General features: G+C 34.9%; 1 protein-coding gene across 1 annotated transcript in view; it reads right to left on the bottom strand.

Annotated features, from left to right (window-relative positions):
• LOC134664994 (23 kDa integral membrane protein-like) overlaps nucleotides 1-26741 on the bottom strand; it is a 45427-nt gene that overhangs the window by 10215 nt on the left and 8471 nt on the right. The window contains exon 2 of the mRNA XM_063521756.1: nucleotides 843-1025. Within this exon, the coding sequence (XP_063377826.1) occupies nucleotides 843-1025 (183 nt within the window). The remainder of the gene's footprint in view (nucleotides 1-842; nucleotides 1026-26741) is intronic.

Below are 26741 nucleotides of genomic sequence, written 5' to 3' on the forward strand. Positions count from 1 at the left end.
GATTATGCGAGAAATAGATTTGACAGAATCCTCGTATCGTCTCGCAACGTTTGGTAATCCAAATAGTGATCAGATTTGTTTAAACGAAGTGTTAGATTGATATAAATAGTAGAGAGGTACTTAGGTAAGGCATTGTAATAAGGAGAGAACTATAAATGTACAGACCTAGTGAGAGATATGTGACTGAGATAGCCGATGAGGTAATTTGGTCATGATATAGATAAACTCATTTAGTTTTAGGATATTAGCACTAAGCATCGCTTGCCGTGCATACATTTTTAAATGCACAATAATAAAGTTTATTTTAGCAAAGGTGGCATGTGTCTTACAAAATGTACGGTCGAGTCGTACGATAAGAACGTGTCTGTCGTGTTGCCCAGTTTAAATACCGACCAAGCCCCGGATAATATCATCTCAAAAGCCACTACTAGATATCAAAAGATAAGTTCAAGTTTATTACTTACGATATACAACAGCTAAGGGCTCTCTTTCCACGCGCCGAAGCACCCAAGCAGCCACTATGATGATAAGAACGCCGACGGCTATAAGTACGGCGTCCGTCTCGTATCCAGTTTGCATGTCGGCGAAGCCCTGTATCACACCATCTCAGGAGACACTACTGGATAAAAAGAGACAAGCATATACTACTCACAATATACAGAAGTTTAGGGCTCTCTTTCCACGCGCCGGAGCACCCAAACGCAGCCACTATGATGATAAGGACGCCGACTGCTATAAGTACGGCGTCCGTCTCGTGTCCGGTTTGCATGTCGGCGAAGCCCTGTATCATACCATCCCAGGAGACAATATTGGATAGAAAGAGACAAGCATATACTACTTACAATATACAGAAGCTTAGGGCTCTCCTTCCACGCGCCGAAGCACCCAAACGCAGCCACTATGATGATAAGGACGCCGACGGCTATAAGTACGGCGTCCGTCTCGTGTCCGGTTTGCATGTCGGCGAAGCCCTGGATCATCCCCATGTCCACGCATGCTGTCGCTATTATGACGATGCCGAAGATCTGGAAATAAAAAAGAGGTGGTGTGAATAAAGGACCTGATTAAACATTGTATTCATTATTGGGGCAGGCAAACTCTTGGTAGCCTAGACCTTAATAGAAATGGCAATTTGTGGATGAGACTTGGCAAAGTATACGAGTCCTCTAATTGTTATTTCTGCCGACTTCCCGAACATGTGTAATAAGGTAAAATAGTTAATTATTAAAGCATCACAGAATCTCCTAGATACTACCACTACTCGTACTGAGTAAAACTTAACAATCAGCGTGACATATTAGAAGTCAGCCAGAATTTAGCTGTTAATCTTTAGTTTTCTCACTTGACTCAGTGCAATAATAAATACCGTTTAGTTATAGATACATACTATGAAACAAAAACGCATTTAACCAATATCCAAGACCGCAGTGATCCGATAGCTGCTCTTAGAAGAAAATTTTATACGGAGCACTAACAATTTCATTTTTTTATGTCAAAGATTCAACCTTAAACCTGTTGACGAAATACCATTGAGACACCTCAGTCAAATTAACGGTGCAGTGCCAGAAAAAGCTGTATTAAAGCACACATCACGACGTCACGTAACATCACGACATTTCACAATCCAACGACATCTGTTTATCCAAAAAACTGGCTTGGGACAAGACAAGTATTCATTAGTAGGTACTCGTAATATTGTCAACACTCGACAGTAGCCGATTTTTCATGGGCTATGCAGAGATTTAAAAACAAAAGTTGTTTCTTCTGTAGAAAATATCAGCTTGTGTGTATTATGATTTTGAACGCAAAGACTATAATATACCCACTTACTCATAAAATGTACCTATTCATATTCATTCATGTCATTTCAGAATTGCTGCTATAGTAAATAGTTGATCATAGAATCTTGTATCACCTACAAAATTACACGAGTAGGTATCAAATTAGCAATCAGTGGTTTACATAAGATGTTACTTATCAGTTGTAAATTAAAAGCTACCTACTATTAAAGTTTACTTTTTATTAGTAAACAACTAACGACTTTGAAGTGTACTCAAAGAATCATCTCGCCTTTTAGTTTAAATAATTGCCAAAGGTTTTAAATTAAAGTTTACACCATGAGTTCATGACCACGATCAAATGATATGTTGGTCTAATCTCAAGTGGGCAGCGTTTACCAATTATCGCTGTTCTCTCCCATTTGTCGACGCCCACATATCTGCTGATACCTTAGTTGCCTAATCGTATTGTTAGGATTACAAAACATTTCTGTTTTTGGATTTTTATTCGGAAAGTAACCTAGAAATAGTAGTAAATTATATCAATAAAGAAAAAATAAGTACATAAAAAATAATATAGAATCAGATGTTACTTTGCGGCAATCCATGTTAATTAAAACCAAAATATTACTTTGCTAATCCGCGAATAAGCAATACAATATTTCGCAGATTAGTAAAGTAATATCTTGGTTTCCCGCACACCAAAATTAGATAATAGTTAAATACTGTTATAGAATACTGTTTTTTATTTTATAAAACCATAAACATAATTAAAAACAAACTTAGAATAAAATTTACCTAAAATTATAAAACTACCTAAAAAACTAAAACTAATACCTAAAAAAATATACTTGTGTCATTTATAACACTTCCATTCCATTCATGTCCCCAAATGAAGTTGGGATTAAGAGTAGGAAGAAGAAGACTTAGTTAATTTATAACGTTACGTGTATATAAAATATACATATAACGTTACGTACTGTTTTATTATGCCCTCTGTTTATTACTAACTACAACAAAATAAACAGAGCAATTTAAACTATTTTTACCACAACACCAACCCACCTAACCCTATACCTATACCGATATCTAAACAAAGTATCTCCTTTTCCATAATAGAGCACATTACAAAACGAGTGTGAGATGTGAGTGCTAAACTGAATACATATAGTTATTTCACGTCGACTGTAATCTCAAATCTCTATTAAACACTAATTTTCTTCGAAAGTTCTTTGAATACCTTTCAAAAGGCTGGTTTGTGTAAAACCGCCTCTAATCGTAAGTTTTGTATTAAATGACAGCTGTCACCGCCATATTTAACGGCATCTAACAACTAATCGTTTTTGGACACGGGTACCTAATAGCAACTAATAAGTATGACGGGTCACTTCAACCTGATCGCGTCTCACTTTTCTCATTTACATATCCCATTTGGTTAGATTCCGATACATTTAAAGCACGCACGACTCCAGAGGTATTTGACAACTTTGAAATGTAGGTAAAGTGCCATTTTTGAAACCATGTTGCCTCAGAACTAAGAAATTCAAATAATAGTCGCACCTAAACTAAGATTATTTGAATTAGTTTTGGACTAAATTACCCAATTCAGAGAATCTGAAATTCCTCTATTTTAGGAAATATTTATCGAAAAGTTAGGTACAAATTCCTTTTCACTCTTTATAAGAATACTTTGACTATATGCCGCATATTTATTAAAAATTAAAATTAGTACCTACCTATAATGTAACTTAATTATTTATGCATGCCGCATAATAAATAACTCAAAAAATCTAGTCACAGTTGTATGAAAATACTGTTAAAATTAGTATTATTTTCTTATTATAAGATTTGAATTCCCATTAGCTGGCTTAATACACTGTTCTTTGAAATGTATTTGACAACACCCACCTGATTGCATTCTTGCAAATATACCTATGATTTGGGACCGAAGAGCTGGCGGCTTCCTCGCACAACGTATCAGCATTGCGATACAGCGAGGAAATGCCGCCAGCTTCCTTGGTACAATGCTTCAAGGGCCTATTTTAGATTTAAGCTAGTCATTAATTTCGTTTAGTAATACCACTGTATATATATATAAATTGATTGTAAATAAAAAATCAATGATTTGATATTTGCTAGTATAAAGGATGACCCACGTTAGACCGGTAAAAAAGACTTAAAAGTATCTAAATTATTCAATAAGTAAACTACACATTAAAATATTCTCAAAAAGACCTCCGCGAGCTGTACCGTGTGCAAAGGTGCCCATCACACTTGCCGCGTTAAGGATGACTCACGTTAGACCGGGCCGTGTCCGGGCCGGAGCTTCCGGCGCATCGTTTTCTATGGAAATCATCACGTGATCGCCTGTCATGTCATAAAAAAGTAAGTCCGGAAGCTCCGGCCCGGACACGGTCCGGTCTAAGGTGAGTCATCCTTAATTGGGTGGTCTGACGGTAGACGGTAGTTACCTCATAATTATTTCACTATAGGGCGTCACATATTCAACACGTGCCACCATTTCCCATCATTTATACAGACCCACGTCATCTTGGGCAGTTAAAATAGGTCAGTTTACCTTATACGACGCTAGGCGGGGGAAATGGCCCGTAAAAACGATGACGAAACTTTCGATCGTGTGGCAAGAGTGTCTTCCGTGCTTGTATGGCTTTTGCATTAGGGCCCCCCCACATCTGGCGTCTTTCGAGCGTCGGCGTCTGTCGGCGTCGGTCCATAGAAAAATTTGTTCAGTATGACCTACCTAATCACCTCGCTCAATATGGCTAACGGTCCAAAAATGACCCTGTATATCTAGTAAAAACTACTTGTTAGTCAAACTCACTACACTAACAATTTTCAGTTTTAATTATTTTAATTGTAGTTAGTTTTAGTTTTATATTCCTATTTATGTCTTTTAGTAATTTATGTAATTTAATATTTTGTCCATGCACTAGTAACAACGTGAATTGTAATCTTTACATGGTTCCCCATTAATGCACCTGTATATATAATGTTAATGACCCTGTATATTTTTATAGGGGATGGAAAACGGAAATTCGTTTCGTAAGTTTTATTACCCAGAAAGTAAAATAGTGCGGCAATTATACTTCGTTTTTTTAGCATTAGAAATTAGGTAAACAATCTTGATGTGTCTTTTAATTGAAAAACACATTTTAAAAATAAGTTACGGCAAATATGTAACAATTATGAATCTAATACGATCATTTATTTATATTCTTCTGCTTTCATAAGTAATAGTTTTTGATTTTTAAAAAGCGTTTTTCAATAAAAAGACATGTCAAGATCGCTTACCTTCTTGCAAGTTCTTTCTAATTAATGCTAAAAAAAACGAACTATAGTATAACTCGTGATTAAGTAGAAGAACTTTGCATGGGGTCTTTCGACCCTAATACCGCTGTGAACGTGTTAACTGATCATGAAGATCATAGTTACAATTAGAAAAGAAAATAGCTCGCGAGGTCTACAGGTCCAAGAGCCACTAGTGCATTTAGATTTTGAGTATATACCGGGTTGTGGCCTGTAACATGAGCAAATAATTAAAACATAGATTGTACTCCTCAAACGGTGACACTTTTGTTCTACAACTTTTAAAAATTATGAATTAATTAGACTCCCTATTTTTCATACAAAGTAAATATTATCTGCAATGGTCGCCATCGCCACGCCATATCATTGTGATTGACGTTGCTTGTCACGCCTTAAACAAAACAAAATTCGCAATACATTGCGTCTTAGTCAGTATGAGGAGTACAGCCTACAGTTTAATTTTTTGCTCATATTACAGGCCACACCTGGTATATTAAAGTAGTAGTTTAGTTGTAGAGTAGTAGTAAGAACTACCTATACGTTTTAAGATTTATGTGTGGGCCACTAGTTGCCTGAAATAAACAAAAAAACATTTTTCATTTCATTACACGTTATAGTAGTGCACCTACAGAATATATAGGTACATGAGTATTATGTATAGGCCGGGGTTACCTTGAGCTACAATAGGTGCATCGAATTTCCGTTGATCCACCTGCATCGGTGCGCGAAGGGCGAATCATTATCATTAAGATGAACGTGACGATGGCTTTGTATGCAATTGTTTAGTTGTGTTGTATGCTCATATGATGCCTAGTTTTAAAATATGATGATATATGTAGTCACTTTATAACGAGTGGCTATGAACTTTTTAGTGCGTCTACGTTGCCTTATCTCAATCTTTTTGGTGATACGACACCCGAGGGGCTTCGATGGATTGTGTGATGTCTTCGTGGCCGACACATTGTAACATTGTGTGATATGATAGATAGACTACAATTATGTATATTGTTAACCATTTTTACATTTTTCCTAAAAAGATCAGTTACCCTAAAAGATTAGTAATCCCGTCAACCGTATTAGCAATAGCAATGTGGAATGCTATTTTTAACTGTCCTACGTAAGTATGTAGGTATTATAAATTATGACGAATAAATAGTTTTTTTCAGAAAAACGTTATTAAAACAATTTAGGCATAAAAAGCTTTTTAAGCTTTTTTTCTACAAGGATTGTAAATACAGTATGTGTCTGACCATGGGGCTTTAATTCCAGGGCTTGATTTTACTCACTAAACTGAGCTACTTTTACTATGGGACCAACCCTAAAATCGGGGATTTTTTTTGGCTTTTCCATAGAAAACATTGACATCTGATCAGCCAAAATGTATGAAAAGTAAAAAAAAAAATTCGGGATTTCAGGGTTGGTACCATAATAAAAGTAGCTCAGTTTAGCGAGTAGAATCGAACCCTGGATTTAAAGCCCGATGGTCAGTAACACCCTGTATGACATGTTTTAGCAACTAGGTATGTACCAATGCTTAGGCAGTAATTCACTCAAATTCTGTGTTCTGTTATCTGCTGCCAGGATTTTTTTAATTCCTGTCGGCAGATAACAGTGCACTGAATTAAAATTTAATACCGGACACTCATCACATATCGTAATAAACACAGTGATAATTAAAGTTTGTGTAGTTTTATGGTTAAAAAAAAAATACAATGATTACCGCACCCGGGCCGGGCCGGAAGAAGTTCATTAATTGAGGTATAAACAATATGAAAGTCGCTAGAGACTAGAGACCCCATACTATTGTTACTGTAACATGGTACAAAATGGGTTGGAAATTAAACTCTTTGACTGTACCTACACAAATCCAATGTCTGGTAGACAATTTAAATTAGGTACTTGCCAAAACACTAGTCGTTCGTAAAGCAGGACACTTTAAAAAATACTAATTTAATATAACATTAATTCCAAGAGCAAAATTGCACGAGCGCTTAATTTAAATTTTTGTATTTATGTTTATAAATATGTAGTAGGTAATAGGGCAGGTAACTGCCAATGTATTTAGATAGATAACAAGTACATAGATACTTGTACATATTCATACTGTTAGATAATTAGCAAACTACGTAAGTACGCAATGAATAACTTGTACCTAACGGCACACCTGCAAAGTGCATAAAATAATAAGCACATCATGATTAACCTCTTACCAGTCTTCATCATCATCATCATCATCATCTCAGCCTATATACGTCCCACTGCTGGGCACAGGCCTCCTCTCGAGCGCCAGTTACCAGTCTTACCTCGATGAATATATGTTTGAATATTAAATATAAATAAATATGACCTACGCTTGCACCTCATTTACTTATTATAAGAAATAAGACTTAAAAATCAACACTTATAAACAGAATATCTAAGAATATCGGGGGTAGATAAAATATCAAATAAAATAGTATTAGACAGAATGAAAAAGACAAAGGAAGTCGTATTGACAATCAAAAGAAGAAAAACAGCATATTTTGGACATATCTACAGGAACACCAAATATGCGTTACTAAAAAACATTATTGAAGGAAAAATTTATGGAAAAAGAGGTAGAGGAAGACCCAGAATCATGGTGCAATAATATAAGAAGTTGGACCGGTATTACGGACGCAACCACTCTGGGCAGAGTGGCGGAACATAGAGAGGACTTTCGCATGGTGATCGCCGACATCCGTTATGACACGTTGAAGAAGAAGAATAAACAGAATAAACCCGTCAGTTGAGATGACATTGAGTGTATATTTAAAATAAGCAGAGCCATCTAGTTCTTATATATTATCGTGGAATAATCATAGACCAGCGGTGGAACAAAAATGGGTTTTGATAACATTAAAGTTTTTTCTTTTTTGATATGTTATTGTAAGCATGTTAAATAACATTCATGTAAAAAGTTAGAAAATTTTAGGTGGAGCGTTCGGCCATATTTAAATATTTCAATTTTTGCTAAATAACTATGTAAATATAAAATTAAAGTTACAAAAAACTATAACATATTCAATAACACTTTAATTTATTCACAATATTCGGTTTTTAGAAATCTGGAACAGCTGCTTTCTGGTGAACGTAAAAACACGAATTATTATGTAAATACAGAATTAGAGTAGCTGATATTGCAAAATTACGATATTACCTATCAACTTAGTATACATGTAAAAAGTTAGAAATGTAAACAATGTGCTTGTCTAGATATTGATTTCTGGTTAAGCAGTATAGCCAATATTGAATTAAAGTTTGTAGAGTTAATATTACACGGTCATAATAAAGATCTTACTTCTCACACAAAAGATTAGAAATATAAAATCACGGCGACACTAAATACTGATACGTAAGTATGCATTCCGAGCTTATATTAAGTTACATTTCAAACGCGCGGCGTTTTCGCGCGCCGCGCTGTGCGCCGCGCCGGGGCAGGAGGCAGCGATCGACGGTCGCGGGCTAGCGGTTAGCGCGGTGACCTTAAAAATACGCAAAGCGTTTATAAAATTATTATCAATGGTAAATAGTTATTTTACACAGTACACTAATGGAAACTTACCTTCCCTTATTTATTTCTATATGTACTAGGGATTGCCCGCGGTTTTGTTTACGTAGAATTCGTTATCGTGTTAAGTATAGAAATAATAGATACATTTGAAAATTATTTTAGGTGCATTGTCATACAGATAACTACCCTTGTTAAAGTATTCTTCAAATTCAATACACAGGTGTCATTTCAATATAATTTTCCGTAATTTGGCGCTTTTAGGTTATAAATGACTAGCGACATATATTTTTTAAGAATCATAAATCAATTTCAAACTAACGTTATTCAATATTTATCACTTTAAAGTCAATATTACCAACCAACTGATCCAATTTACCTACGGAAACAACTCAAAATTTGCATCAAATTAAATGCCACTTTTCTTATCCGTTTCGAACAATCAAGAGGGCCTTTACGAGCTGATGTGATGAAAATTTTATTTAACCTTCGTCCCTCGAAACCTTCACTACGCTCAAGGTTCAATTTTACGAACCACTCGCTACGCTCGTGCTTCAATTTTAGAATGTTTGAATTTGTGAATGTACTTCCTGCCTCGCACAGCCAAACTGTGGAATGAACTGTCCGAAACGACCTTCAAACCTTAAAAGACCCCCATCTTAAAGGTCGGCAACGCGCTTGCAACCCTTCTGGTTTCGCTTGTTTGGGTATCAATATTAGCACGAGCGGTTGACCAACAACTTTTCCCCTTGTAAAACAAATAAGGTAGGTGAAGTGCAGGCATATGAGGCCCGGCGGGTAACAAGGCCCAGCATTCAAAAATAACAGTTGCTCCCTATTATTCCCAATTATTCTGAATTTGTACTTGTTGCTAAGAAGGCCCACTGTCAGTGCAGGTAAAAAGGTCCAGTCCCGGGCCTTAATGAACGTATGAGATGAAATATTAGATTAAAATATTTTAAGATAATTTTGAATATTTTTAATCTCTTATTAATAAGGTCGATTTGAAGAAACTTCTATAAAATTATGACTTATAAATAACACTTGCACTGCGTGGGCTGTCAAAATTGCTGCAGACTTTTCTTGGTCTAACTCTAATAATTTATCACTTGCTTTATTGACCTAAAGACGTTTATAGAATCAAAAAGTCTAATAACATTGAGGCACTTATACTTTTTAAAGGCAGTAACTATTTACAAGTGACTTTTTTTGTTAATACATAGGTAGGTATTTACGATAGAAGTGCGAAAAATAGATATTTTGTAACAAGTGACAAATTTTAACACACGGCCAAAGGGAGTTAATGTGCTTATTATAGCACCGGTGTCGTAATGTAGCACCAGATGTACTGTCAGAATTATGTTAAAAGATAATACTTATTTGTTACGAATAAATATTTATACTGTAAAAAATTATCCCACCAAACACATTTTCATGTAAATTGTTGCTAAGACGAAACCATAAGACTTGCACTGTCAAAAAGTTGTTAGATCTCTTGTCGAGCCAAGCTTCAAACTCTACAAGCCCTAACTTCACTAACCCTACACCTTAGTCAAAATATGTGGCTTGGCTGTTTCGCTACCGCCACATGGGCATAAGGTGAAAAATTTATTAAATTCATTATTTTTAGGGTTCCGTACCTCAAAAGGAAAAATACTGAACCCTTATAGGATCACTCGTGTGTCTGGCTGTCCGTCTGTCACGGCCTATTTGCTCCGTAACTACTGCACCAATAAGTTGAAATTTGGTATACACATGTAAGTCTATAACCCAAGAACATACATGTAAAGTAAATAATAGAAATTCAAATAAAGGGGTCACTTTTGAGATGAATGATAAATAGAAGAAAAAAACACTATATCTTGTTATATATCAAATTAAGGGGCTCATTGTGAGAACCTCAGATATATTTTTTCATAATTTTAAAATAAATAGTTTAGAAGTTATTTAAGAAAATACGCAAAAAATGACCATTCCCCCCCCTTATCTCCGAAACTACTGGGTCTAAAATTATGAAAAAAATACACATATTTTCCTATAGATGCCAGCTCTTTTCCTATAGATGCCAGAAAAACCTATTAGAGTCTGGCTACTGAAATTTTACACAAATGTTTGGCGGGAAATTCAAAAAATCTTGGGCTGGTCACACTTTGTGTAGTAGGAATTATAGTTTTGATACTAGACAATATTTTTGATTTTTCTGTGCACAAGTAAGGTACCTAAGGAAATAAGTTAAATAAACGTTTACGTGCACTCAAAGTCAGCTCACATAATTCCTACCACTATTTAAAGTACAGTCAACGACAAACACATATGTTACGTTCCAATATTTAGATTTTATGGATATTTTTCAGAACTTTTATTTTATCCGTTTTTTTATATACACTTATCCTGTTTATGAGATTCAGGCATTCATAAATTCACGTACTTAATCAAAGTAATAGGCAAATGTTAGAACTAGTACTTAAAGTATCAAAATATTTATAGAGCACCAACCTTCTAATTTGTTTACATTCGGTTAGGACTTGTAAACATTGCAGTTTTTCGTTATACAAAGCTACACGTCGACATCGTACATTGTCGTAATTATTTACGAGCTTAAATAATAGTTTGCAAACCTCACTCATTATAGAAATTATTAATATTATTTAAAATAAGCCCCTTATAAACCGCAAACAATTTGAATTTATGACATAAATTGACAACTGACTTTTAGCTTTTTTTTAATCATAGACAATTGGTGATACAACAACGAAATATCTGTCAACAATTTTTGGCTAGCCAGACTCTAGAAATGTGCAGTCAAGCGTGAGTCGGACTTAAGTACCTAGTTTTCCGATCCCTACGGGTTTTTTAAAGACATTTTACTCACTTTTCTCAAAAAAAAATATATATTGTTAAAATTGTGTAATGTACGGAACCCTTGGAACGCGAGTCCAACTCGCATTTGGGCGGTTTTTGTATTATACTTACAGTAGTTCTTGTAGAAACGAAACGGCCAAGCCACATACTTTTGGTGTAGAGCTAGAGCTGGACTTCCGAGCAAAGCGGCTCTGACGCAACGGCCGCGTCAGTGTCGCAGCGTCAACTGACGCAGATTCGCTTCCGAGCGGCGCGACTCCGGCGACAGTCGCAGTTGTTATTCCATACGGTGCAGACGTGATATAATTATGAAGTTATGATAAACCGATCAATTATGAAAATATTTTTAGAAGAAGAGGAGGATCACGATCTTTTGCTTCGTTACTTTTACAGGGTGGAGCGAAGCCTACCCAATTCAACTTTCAAAAGTAGAATAGACGAAGGAACTTATACCAATTTGAAAAAAAAGCATTTAAACGAGAACGACGACAAATTCAGGAGCTTTTGTCGGTTTAATATTGTTTTTTTAGGTATTTTAAATATTGACATAGCCTCAAAACCACGTACGATCGCAGCGACTGCGCGACAGTGCTTGCGCAGACGTAGCACGGCCGCTATCGCCGAGCGACACTGACGCGGCGCCACTGTCGCTGCGATAGTGACGCTGCGCTCGGAAGTAAGTTCATACATTTCCATACTGCATAATACTGTCGCTCTGTCGCCGCGTCAGTGTCGCTGCGTCAGTGTCGCCGGAGCCGCTGTGCTCGGAAGTCTACCTTAAAGTTAGAGGGCTTGTAGAGTTAGAAGCTTGGCAAGAGATCTGATAACTTTTTGACAGTGCGAGCCTTATGGTTTCTTTTGGGCAACATTTTACATCAAAATGTTTTTGGTGGGATTTCACTTCTTTTTGTAAGTTGCTTATGACAATCTTCCATGCCCTAATTTAAAGGGTTGGGGTGATTTACTATTAAAAATCCTGAAATAAGTATCTGGGGGCATCTGTTACACAATGTACTTCTTACTGATTCCCCATATAAACCCTTCACCCCGTAAGGGTAAACTTTGGAGTTGAAATCTGCCTTCACCCCGTAAGGGTAAACTTTGAGGTTGAAATCTATTCTATATCCTTCCCCATAACAATACCTATCTACATACCAAATTTCAACTAAATCGGTTCAGCGATTATTGATTCCCCATACAAAATTAAACCCCCTCTTCATCCCCTTAGGGATAAAAAATTACATGTTTTTGAATTTATTTCTTGTTTGTGTACTAAAACTATCTTACATACCAAATTTCAGCTTCTTAGAGGACTTCAGGAAGTACCCGGTATTGATGATCATCAAGTGAGTGAGTCAGTGATGAAATCGAAGTTTTTAGATATGAATAAAATCTAAAGTATAAGAGCTATGCAATTGATATGCTTAATAAGTCCGAGAACTTTGTTTATCTGGTATAATCCCACCCCAAGTTATGAGGGTTCCAAAAAACGACGAAGCGCTTCGAGAAAAGGTAGATAGTGCCCTTGCGCTTTGCTCGTCTTGGCAGGGGCACTGCCGTGCCCCCAGATGTTAAAAGATGATACTACTGTAACTAATAAAGATTTATGTTTAGTTACCTACTATTTTCGTGTAAACTAGACAATTTTTATATCTTTAGTTATTAAGGCCCAAAATAATTATTTTCACTTATTATAAATAAATCCTCCTGTTATGAAGTATCAAATATTGTTATTTGTATATGTATAACTCTTAAGTTAAAAACAATAAAATCTGTTATTACCTACTGTCAAAATGATTATTTTTTGCGGGATTAAGTAATACACTGCTAGTGTTCAATAAGGCCCATAATAGGACTTTTATAAAAGGTATATTTTCCAAGAGTATCGTAATATTTTTATAACTATTTTGGTATAATGAAGAAACTTAAATAAATGAGAAACTTATTTGAGTGAGTTTTTCATACTTCATATCCTGTTCATTAAAAAAAACCATTTTAATTTAAGGTGGGCTGTATATAGGCATATACAGCCCACACGGAATATACAATAAGGTAAGTGGCCTCACTTATCTTATTGTATATTCAGGATGTATACCGTGTAATATTGAACAGTTGGTTTATAATATACATATTATGATATTGACGTTGAATTGGACAGGACATGACAATAGGAACCAGAAATAGGTATAGTTGGTCAAACCATTTGTCAGTAAATAAAAACAAAAAACTATATTCATCCTTTTCTTTTGGGTGCTAGTACTAGTGTAAGTCAAAGATAGTATGATGATTCTCTCTGTCTATGTTTGAAATGAGACAGTCCTTTGACAAACTATGTATAGTAAAAAATAGTTGTGAATATCTTGTACATTTTTATTACAATATTAGTCAAGATAATGAAATATAGCTGGTCAAGCAAATCTTGTCACTAAAAAAAGGCGCAAAACACAAATTTTCTATGAGACGATATCCCTTCGCGCCTACATTTTTCAAATTTGCCGCCTCTTTCTACTGCCAAGATCTGATTGACCAGCTGTAGGTATTTTTACGTAATAAGATATTTTAATTTCACGTAATGTCCGCATCTAATATATATACAGGGCGTCCCACGGCGATGCCACATGGAGGGAAAGTACCTTAAATATCATAGATAGCATATTTTGCTGAAAGAAGACTTCATTTTATTTTTAAAACTTAGTAAAGTTGCATTCATACTTTTTTAATTTTTTTTGAAAAAAAAATGTATGGAAAAAAATTATCGCGTCATTGGAGGAAAAGTACCTTAATTATTGTAAATGAACATCTTACTGAAAGAAGACATTATTTCGATTTAAAAAAACAAGTTGAATTGCATTTTAAATAATTTCATGGTTAAACCGGGAATCGAACCCGCTACACGAGAAAAAAAAATACCTTGTAGCTTTGTCATACCGATCGAAAGGCTTCAATGACGCGATAATTTTTTTCCATACATTTTTTTTCAAAAAAAATTAAAAAAGTATGAATGCAACTTTACTAAGTTTTAAAAATAAAATGAAGTCTTCTTTCAGCAAAATATGCTATCTATGATATTTAAGGTACTTTCCCTCCATGTGGCATCGCCGTGGGACGCCCTGTATATGTGCACGGTAAACAAACAAATGAATGATAAGAAAAGACAGACAGTGTTACTGAGCGGGAGGTGGGGCGAGGGGCGAAGTATAGGTAGGCTATGATAGGCTCTCGAGCGCCGCGCCGGCGACTGACGGACCAGCGTGGCGTATGTATGAATTTCGCGCCTTTTTACCTAGATTTTACTATTACAATGCAAGCTACACGCAGAAATTTCTTACTTTCCATAATATGGCTGCGTATATTATTTTATAGTAATAGACTTATTTTTACAGACTCTAATTCAATATTAGATCTTATAGGACAAAAAACGCATATTAATTCTAGAGCATATATCTTATTCTTCTAGCTTTTTAGCTTGCCTATTAACTTAAAAAATGAGATATGTTGTTGTGGATTTATTAAACTTTAATTCAATATCGACAAAATAATAAGCTAATTTATAGTTTGACAAAGAAGCACGTTAAAAAAATTTCTAATAATTTTACATTATAAAGCGTCATACGTATTATAAACAATGGAACTTAAACATTGTACTTTAATTCAATATTAAAAAATCATTACTAAAAATATATAAATACCTAATTTATATCTAACGCTCGTTCTAACTTTTCATCATATATTGCAAATATGCTTAAAAATATGTCCCATATCAGATAAGTATCACTTTTTCAACTTTAGAATTATCAAAACTTTTAGTGCAAAAATCCGGTCCCACTATTGAGCTATCAGTCAAATAGTTAGTGGCAGTCGAAGTGGCCAAATATATCGGAACACTTTGGCCGTTACTATCTATTTGATGCTGGCTGACTGGCTGAGCCAATCTCGCGTGACCACTTACGATGCATCATGTCCCGGGTATGACATCATATTGCATCATATACAACAGTGCATCATTTAATTACACTTAATTCGTGTCTAGTTCAAGGAGTGCTAGGAAGTGTTATTGTTTTGTACTTTAATAGCTATTCTGCTCTTTGTATAAAAGTTCGAAGTTTTGCTTAAAATGAAACATAAAAAACAGAAACATCAATAATACCGCTACAAAATTTAAAACCTTGACAATAAAACGCGGAACAAAACATCAAAATTAAAATTTAATAAGAATAGGTTTTCTCTAAGTACCTATCTCCATGTATTACGATCCCAATGTTTTAATAGATGCGTAGGTATTATATCTATTTATTATTTTAGCATAGGTGCATATACATATGTTTAACGACCTACTTACAGAATCTTCAGCGACAAGAGTAAGTCAACAAAAAATGTTTTGATTGACAAGACCACACTGACTGTCATAAATCTTTGTGTTCCATGTGTGGGCGGGTCTAGGGGCCCGATTCGGATTTTGAAATAGATATCTATTAGATATCTTTTAGACGATATACGATAACGATATGTTTAAGATCTAACCTGTCAAATTTGACATTTGCACGATTCTGGAAATACTCTTGAACGAAACGAACAGGATATGACTTAGATATCCAATTCACATCTAATAGATATCTTTATCTAACGCAAAAGTGACATTGGCTGCCCGAATTGCGCTGCAAAAGAGAACTAGTTGATATCTAAACTATAACGTATCTAGAATGGATCTAGTACGTGTCGTCTCTTGTGAATATCTTGAAGTTCGAATACGGCAGTAGGCATCATTAACAAAACATATATAGCATTTAAATTACATGGCAGGGGCAGAAGCAGTCCTTAGACTTCAATAAAAAGCAAGAGAGAACGAAATTTTCAATGCATTGTGGGATCATCCATTAATTACTTACGTCACACGAATTTCTAGGTTTTTTTACCCCACCCCCCCTCCTTGTCGCACTTGGTCACATTTTGCAAATCCCTTCCCACCTGGTGTGACGTCACATTTTGTTTTCAACGAAATCGGCAATACTAACTCGGCATTAATATTTTAATAAATAAATATTTTTGGAAAATAAATATTAGTACTATTATAACACAAAACCAATTAGGAACGAAAATTACCTACTTCCAAAACGTCATTATTTAAATGAACAGCGAGTAAAAAAATATAAATAATTTTCGGTTACAGTGCCTCTACTATCAGTTGGCAGAGTATTTTTCACTTACTTTCAGTGAATAAACGTGCCGTGTGTCACGTTTTACGTTTCTTTACGGTCTTATGTACCTAACTTCACTCCACTCCAAACGATGTTGTCCCTTTCTAAGTATACTATAAAACAGAGCAAGAGTTATATCGGAGTTTTATACAGCGCCTCTAGGATTCACCTATAGAACTAAATAACAAAATTGACACATTTTCTCACGTCTACGTAATTTACTATCTATGCATCTCGCTCTCGCAAATTAGTGCAAGTGAGATGCACAGAAAGTAATGTTACATATACTGATGGCAGCCGTGAATATGGAGGGTAGAGGTAAGGAGAATCCTTTATGACTTTATGAGAAAACTCTTTTATGGGAGAATATTTGCAATACAATGCAATATTTTGGTAGGTACCTTCGAGCTGATCTGTCGATGGACACAGGAGGTGGCCACAGGAACTATGTGATAAAACAACGTCATCTTGATTAGATCCCCAAGAATTACGACTTTTTATTTTACGGGATTCGAGTAATTTGCGGATGACGAGTGAGTACGCGTACCTTGATGAAAAGTGGCTTCTTCTAAACACACAAGTCTCTCCATTTAAGACAAGGTGTCGTAATACTAACGTAAATATATATTTTAAAAGAAATGTTTTATTTCTTTGATTGTCGCATAAGTATTAATAAATACAAAATGATGTAATTATTTTGATAAAAAAATATATTAAAATTGGCGGCTCGTTTTGTACGACGTCCGGTTAGTACGACGTAATATCAGCGGTCCCTTGAGTGTCGTTATAACCGGACTCTACTGTACTTATTTTAAATTATATTAATATAATATGAAAAATATAGGCTCTATATTAATTTTAAAAGTTTTATCAATAAACTGAACGCACTTCAAAGGAGGTGCTTGGCAGAATATAAAAAACAAAAAACGATTGTAGACTGGTCATATTTTTGTAATATGACCAGTCTACAATCGATCGATCGATTTCGACTTGCAAATTATATTACTTTTTGGAAACCGGGTTTTTACCCTAATTAGACCCCGCTGAATCCGAATTTGCTCGATCGAATTCTTGGCCGGAAGTGAGATATTTGATATTAAAGGTCCCTTTTTTTAGTATGTCGTAAATAACTCTTAAACGGTGGTGCATAGCAAAAATGTTCTTATACATGAGTAATCTGCATAAAATTGCCCAGAAGAAAGATTCAGTACAATTTTTCGCTAGGATCAATATTCAAAGAGATATTAACGCGGGAAAGTTAATTATAATCACTTCTAAGGTCCCTTTTTTTAGTTTTTCGTAAATAACTCGTAAACGGTGGCCAATATAAAAAAAATTTGTTAAATGTTAATAATCTACACAAAATCCTCTATAAAAAAGATTCAGTACACTTCGCAGGGATAATTACTGATGGTAGCCGTGAATATGGAGGGTAGAGGTAAGGAGAATCCTTTATGACTTTATGAGAAAACTCCTTTATGGGAGAATATTTGCAAAAAGTGGGCACGCTGTCAGCTATTATAATTTTTCTAAATCTCTCCAGAGTAGCGAAAAAAAGAAAACCCATAAACCTAGTTTTTCATTGTATCAATACCGTACTAAAAATAGTAAAAATCATGGAGAATGGAAGATACTCGTATTTACAAGTGGAAAAACGTTTTCTCTTTTTGTATGGACGATTACGTAGTATACTTCCCTCTTAAGGTTTTTGATGGACACTTTTTCATTATTAATTACATGGAGATTGTATTCCTTACCTCTACCATCCACTAAGAGCATTTAGAAGGCACATGTCATCGCTGTCATTTTCTTTACAAAACGTAACGTAACGTACAAATAGCCATGTCAGTCCATACAAAAGTTTGCACAATTGTGTTTTTCGGCAGAGGGGTAAGTAATAATGTCAACAAAAAAATAAAGAGTATACCTACGAGACTACTACGACTATGATATTTGATTTATTCGGTTGTCAATATAAAACAAATGTAGGTGTTCTTTCTTCCCGTATGAGACGCCATTACTATGTAGTTTTGCTTGAGATTAATAAACAGTAACACCTATATGATTAAGCAACACCTATATGGTGTTAAAACAAGCTTTTCTTTCCTGCTTGGAACCCTAATCCTAAATCCTAACAGTAAGCACTCAATGGCCACTCCAGTTATTAAATGCTCTAAGACCAATTTTGTCACTTTGTTACTGACTCAACCTTCATTCTACAATTTTTTAAAGATTTGACGTTGCCATAGTTACGAAAATAATAAACACATCAATGTTAGTAAACAATGTATAAATTAAAATATATTGTATTCAAGACAAAAATTGCAAAATATGATAATTACGTAAACATCATTAATAATCGAGTTAAAATTATGACTTTGCGTGTTAAAAAATAGGAAGCAAAGTATACGGCGCGATTATACAGGCTACTTTTGGCTACATATTTATTACGTTTGATGAAAATAGTACACAAATGAGAAGAAATCTTAAAATATTAAAATAGGTATGTATTATAATGGTCCGCTTCAGTCCGCACCGCCTACTGCTAAGTAATATTATCTAATAGAGTGTGCGGAAAGAGAAGAGTCGTGAAATTTAGGGGAGCCCATACATTATACCTACGACTCTTCTCTTTCCGCACAGACCCTACGACCTACGTATGACCTTAATAGCGATCTTAATTTTATAGTACCTATATGATCTCGAGTATATTTCAGTGCCAAGCGCCCCATTTCCAATACAAAATGAACCCACGCAGCGGGTTTTTGGCAATAAATGTGTTTTAAATTTTCAGATTCTGAACCACCAGCAAAAGTTTTTGAAGAAAGTTTTATATTTCCTGTTACCAAGTTGACATGAAAAACGAGTACCTACCAAACACAATAATTTGAACAACGGAAAATAAAATAATACTTACTTAGTAAAGAAAAATAAATAAACTCACAGAACATTTGTATGTTTTATTTTATTTAAGATAATAATGCTTAATAAAATACATAGCAATTCTTGTGTAAATATTCTTACTATGTGTTATGTGCACCCAGCAACAAAAACAGCAACATGTCTATGTACCGCTCCTTGTATTGAGCCTTAATTCTTAATACATATGTAACTTCTACATGCATACGCATGCATACATGATGCAATCCGGGTTTTCAGGGAAATGTTGTATTCAATCAGCTTCTTGCCTAAAACCATAAACTGCTCGTAAGCAACGTGATTTTCGCAAATGTAGCAGTAGTAATAGGAAAATATGATGTCAAGTATAACTCATTACCTTTGTACTAAATCAGCCTTTTATCGAACTATTAATTGATTTATCCCTTAAAGTTTTGCTTGAAGTTCACATACTGTTATAAATTTATACATATTACGTTGAAAATTGCATTAATATTCGTGAAAAATCTGCGTATTTGTTGTGTTTACAAGTTGACAGAAATGTCACGTTGGAAACGCACGTATTTTTCCATAACATCTGTCACGTTTACTCGCGTAAAGTATTTACGCAGAATAATTCTGGCTCAGTTTTCATTATATAATTAGAAAGAGAGCGTTTTAGGTGTGAAGTTAGGCAAGTATGGAAAACTCGCGTAAAAACGTTTGTAACTCATGGTACAAATTGAAATTTTTAGTTCTTTACGTGACCGGTAGAGGCACTGTACAATTACTCCATACATTTTCCTTAACTTTCTCACTATCTTCACTTCTCACTGTCATTCACGGAACTCATAGTACAGTAAAGGGCCAAAAAGAATGCACATCGGCAATCATCGCATTTCCGAATACAAACGAATGCTCATTTCTATGTACATCAATTATTAGGTTAGTAGTTTATCAGAATTTGAATTTAGAACTAAGTACTTTATTGTTGTTTTGTTTTGATTTCACGTGAAATATATAGAGCTGTAAAACACGATGTAACTATTTTTTCTCAAACATGCAATGAAATATTGATGTTATGTTCCTTATAGAGCAGACAACACGACCTGGATGTGCCAAAGCACCGGCTTGCTAAGGCGGCCAATAGCTTGCACGTTTTGGGTCCGCAAATATTTAATAAAATCCCTGCTACCATTAAAAGCACTAAGACACACTTGGGCTTTGCCCTAAAATTAAAATCATTGCTGTTACAGAAGGCCTACTATTCCGTCTCTGAATTTCTATCCGAATGAAGTTAAATAACTTAGACATGCATTGCATAATTGTGTGTTGTGTCCCATATTAGTGCAGCATTTTTTATTTATTACCTTTATTTTATTTTAATTTTTTTTGATATTATTTTTTATTTTATTTTTTATCTTTCAAATTGTAATATTTGGCTAGACTTATATCGACCAAGATCTGAACCGAAACTCCGAAAACTGATGTAATATTTGAATTTTTAAATACTTAAATTGACCAAACCTTAATTTATATTATTGCTATCTGTACATATTATTGTTAATGTTATTATCTGTTTGACAATGTATAATCATTACTGAATAAAGGAATATGAATATGAATATGAATATAATAGGCTGCGAAGTATGACGTTTCAGGTGCGGCTAGGACAAAAGGTCGTTAATGGAATTTCATACACATCTTGCAGGCCTAGGCCGGCAAAGTCCTCTTTTTTAATTTTCATTTCACAGATTTCATTTGACACAGCATCGTGGCATTAATCCATTAAAAAAAAACTAGAGGCAGTATTTGCTTTATGGTTCGTTATGACACTCTGCCACTACGCCTATAAAAAAAAAACACAAAACAATGTTTGCTATAATTTGCAGTTTTATTTGTATAAAATCAACATGAACTTAATAAATAATACATTATATAATTTTAAATTATAAATTTAACTACACAAATAAAAACATTTAAAATATTTCATCTAAACGTTAGCGGTAAAACGGTCTACTCAAACACGCGTAGTTATATTTTTTAAATTGTTATGGAGGTAAAGTTGAAAAATATTCATTCTGTTTTATTGGATTTATGGTGCGTTGTTGATTTTTTGACTTTAATATGAGTTCCGACGAAATAATGAAATTAATATTAATTGTAATCGTAGGTGTTGGAATTGGCAGCGTAAGCAGAATTGATTTTAAATAACTTGCAGCCTCTGCCGCCAAGTCAAAGACGAAGTATGTAAATGGTTGCTTATGGCAATTTTATTATTTGAGAAACTAAGAAAAATGGCTGACAGTTTATTAGAAACAGTTTTGTGGCATATTTTAAATGAATGTAACTACAAATTCGTCAACACTGTGGAAATTATTCTTATTTACTCCATGCATAAAAACATGAAAGACTATGTAAACTTATGTGACGAAAACGACAGTCAGACGGATACAAGGCGAAAAAATCAAAGATACATGAAAATATACGGGTAGTAAAAATACACGACTCGTGTAAAACATACGCGTGATAATGATATAGGTACGTGTTGGTTATATTTTGGGTGTAGTTTACTTTTAGTTTTTTCTATAAATAAAACTTGGGTTTCGTGGATTTTTTATTTTATTTATTTCATTGCATGTTTGAGAAAAGCACTATACATACCTCGGCGGGAAATGGGGTTGCCCGCGCTCAGACCTATCCTATCTCGTCTATATGTCTTCGGCCGGCAACCCCTTTCGTCCCGGCCTCTGTAGTAATGTACTATTAATTATTGCTATATTCTTGTTAGGGAAAAATAATCTTCATAAATATATATTTTATATAAGATCGACAAAAAGTGTAATATTGTAATGACAAATCTCTGTTGAACCTTCTTAAAATAATTACTTACATTAACATCCTCATGTTTTTTTAAATTGGTTGGCTTCAGATAAAAAATATTTATAAACATTGTGGATAATTTCGCGTGACTGGTAGAGTAACGGCTTACCTTTTTTCCCTATAGATGCCATAGTACAAATTTAATTTTATAGGGGTTTTAGCAGCTCTATATATATATTGACTTAGATAGGCGACTGCACTCTCTCGCATTTGAACCATGACTGACAAAACAAACGTCATGGTGTGTGCGACACAGATATCGCTATACGAAGTCGAAATTAGCCGATTGCCTCTTTCTAAAGCTCGATGTGCATTCTTTTTGGCCCTTTACTGTAGAGCTACTGATGAATAGTGATGAAGTTAAAGTGACGTCATAATGTTCGTGACTCCCCCTCCCCCATGTCACAACATGTCACATTTTCTTGACCCCCTCCCACCCCCTAAACGTGTGACGTAATTAATGGATGACCCCTGTTTTATTTTATGTCATAGACCATAGTACAGTTTACAGTAGGTACATAAAGGTGCTACTTTCCCGCACTAGGTGGTTATAGTTAATAAGTTATTTAATTTTGTTTTTCTAGAAGGATAAACTTCGTATATTACCTATACGATTATCTCGAAAGAGAAACGAGAGGGAGGATGAGGGTTGTAAAGGAGGAATGTAATAAAACTTGTAAAAAATCTGAGAGAATCCGGCAGAAATCAACAGACTTTTTTATGCATCGTCCGTAACTAGCTTGGCATGCAATGGACCCCTGACAGTAAAAAACCGGACAAGTGCGAGTCGGACTCGCCCACCGAGGGTTCCGTACTTTTTAGTATTTGTTGTTATAGCGGCAACAGAAATACATCATCTGTGAAAATTTCAACTGTCTAGCTATCACGGTTCGTGAGATACAGCCTGGTGACAGACGGACGGACGGACAGCGGAATGTTAGTAATAGGGTCCCGTTTTACCCTTTGGGTACGGAACCCTAAAAAGTACCCAGGTCATAGTTATAGCAGTGAGCTTATCCCCTACCTACGACGTTGTAAAATTGAGTACCAAATTAACCCGCCCATAAACCCTCATTCTAAGAAGTTGTCATGGGTGGTATAAAATTCCACTCCTAACTTTAAGATACAATAGTACAACTAGTTACTTATTTGATGAGTAGATAATTTTAATTAGCTGCTGACTTTATAGTTTTCAATGTTTTCACGGTCATCTTTCGCAGTTTAGGTCATTGTTTGGTGCTCAGTGAATTGGTGTCAATTACCGCTCTGATCCGGGTATGACATCAGAAGGAGACGATTCCAGATTCATTTGATTGGTTTAATTTAGATTTTCACAAGGATATTATATACTACTGTAGTGCTAAATAGCGTAAAGTGTAGCTGTTAGCGTAAATGTTTTAATATGGCAATAAAATTAATACAAAAATTAATAGGATTGAACGAGCTCATGATTCTGTAGCAAATAATATAAAAATTCCAAAATCTTTAATGCAACTTGGGGGTACAACATTAAATAGAAATGTCCATATGTTTTAAATGCATTCATATGGTATTGATGGTTAGGTTGTTGGTTGTAAGACAAAGCATCCATGTGCTTTGACTGCTTTGTGTTCGATTTTAGATGACTTATAATATCATCAAGTTAAATAATTAATTAACTTCAATTTCGAGATATTTCCAACTAGCTTCTAATAAAATAATCCCTAAAGCATACTGCAAGATACCAATAATGATATATACCTAATTCCCTGCCTATTTAGTATATCTAGGTATATACCTTTATGTGATCGCAATGTATGTCAACCTAAGCCATTCTGCTGTCACCACAGGACATAAGTACCTGTACACCCATGGTAACTCTATTTTAATGCATTCTTTAGTGTTCAGTTCTATCGTAGAAGCAAAAGGTTATACACGACATGGCAATCCTATTATGCTCCAGTCTTTTGTCACTATGACAATTGTAGATGGAATCGACCGGCGTTACTAGGACGCGACCTGTATACGGCTATGATGGCTGCAGTCGTCTACATGATAACGATGGTGTTGGCGTGTGTCTCTTTCAGTCTTGCGGTGTTAAAAGGTGACATCTTCTTTGTCACAGCGATAACATCGTGCATCATACGCCCGCTACCTGGTTATAGTGGTTATTCATTAAACTTTTTCTCTCATCGTTCTATCTTGATCCCTACGCTTGTAACAACTATTAACAATCACAGGTCTCTTTAGAATGGTAATTGTGGCGAAGTAGTGTGTGGGAATAGCTATGCTCTACTGACCCGAGTATCGATTGAAAAATGACTTAAATGCCACTCCCTATAGTTTATTTTTAATGGGTTTTCATTTTCATTTGTTAAGTGTAGGATGTGTTTGGTTTGATTGTATCTAGATAGTAATGAAATGCCCGTGTGATCACGTGACAAAACATCACTCTTTGAGGTCACACGTTTATTATACAAAATCAAACTCTGCATAATGTAAACAAATGGGTGGTTAACAAATATTTTGGGTTACAATAAAATAAAAGCCTTTTTGGCGTAAATTAGCGTAGTTTCTACGACCAAAGTAATACTTTTATATATTTCTGGATCCTATTTTCTAATGTTTTTGACATAATTGTCTCTGTGACATGTCATGATACTCATGATAGCAAGTTAAATGGGGTTATTAGAAATTTTTGGAACGTGGCTATTTGGAACTATGAGAATCTAATGAATCTAAACTCTCATGAGTCATACTAACACTAAATAATATTTCGCTTGAAAATTGGTAGTATTAGGCTTCTGAAACATGCGCAGGAGTGACTAAGTTAATTTGCTTATTTTTTGCTTTATCAACTAAACGGCAAATAGTGGACAGATTTTTCCATTTAAGGGTTAAACTCAAAAGTAAGTAATACATATAAACTATATCGTCTAGGTATATCACATAGATTAATAAGTGTTCCGTGAACAAAGTTATGCACGGAACACTAAAAATTCGGGAATAAGTAGGACAACAATATTAATATACTGATTTATACAGAAATTAATTGGTTTAAGTATTAGAAACTATTCCCTGATGAGGGCGCCACTGGACTGTAGACCCAGTCTTAAATTATAGCAGTTCAAAAATGTTATAGATAACCCTACGCACCACCCACACAAAAAAACTTGAATATATCGACAAATATAACAAATTACACAGCCCCAGCTACCCATCTGACCTGTCAATAAATCGTACACACTCTTTTTCCAAATATAGCCGTGCGGTGCGGCCCGTGCGTGCACGCAAGACTGACAGAAGAATGGACATTGAATCGGCCGTCATTAAAATTTATAAGCACGTGCCTACTTAAATAACCATCATAAAAAGCCTATCCCATTCATAAAACCGTTTGTCAGTATGTCTTGACTTCGAAATTTGTAACTTGTAGAGGGAGTTCGGAAGCCTTGCCAAAGAAGCACGCATTAAAACGCTTTAAACTCTCGCGTTTTGTACACATATTTAATTACACAAACGGGTCTACCGCGATATAATTTCATTGTTTTTACCTTTAATTCCGACGTTTCAGCTGAGTTGCACCAGCGTGACCACAGCTAAAGCTAAAGGTAAAAACAATGAAATTATATCGCGGTAGACCCGTTTGTGTAATTAAATAATTCCATTAAAATTTTCTTGATGGAAACAGTTACCCCACATGCGTATTTTTACCCATTACCCTGCGGAATTTTACCCGCACGGTGGGGGAGTGAGTGCCAACCCTTGCATTAGTTGCATTTCAATAACATTTCACCACTGATCACGGGGTCTGGACTAATTATGTTATCATAAGTTTTGAGATGAAAATATGACGTTTATATTATTAACGCTCCTCACTTTGTTATGTTCAAATCAGTACAAAAATAGACGGACTCTTAGATTATTATCGGAATAACAGGTTCGTGACATAATATGTTATAAATATTCTATAACATCAAACATGACTAACTATGACTGTACGTAATATAAAATACCAATGCAGGAACAAAATACCACGACATAATTTTAAAATTCAATGCACATACCAAATAATAAGCCTTAGAGGATATAACCAACAAAGACGCCATGTCTATAATTTTCGGTAAGTACAAAATAGTCTGCCGTTTTTTGCGGGGGAGGGGCACATCAAACGTATACGTAACGTAAACTTAGCCATGTCAGATAAACGTCATTCCATACATATGGTTGACAAGTCGTTGACCATATTGGCCGCCTATTTTCGACAGAGGGGAACGCCTGTTAATGACCACTCCGTTTGGTTATATTCTC

Source organism: Cydia fagiglandana, chromosome 6, assembly GCF_963556715.1.
Source record: "Cydia fagiglandana chromosome 6, ilCydFagi1.1, whole genome shotgun sequence".
Taxonomy (NCBI): Eukaryota; Metazoa; Arthropoda; class Insecta; order Lepidoptera; family Tortricidae; genus Cydia; species Cydia fagiglandana.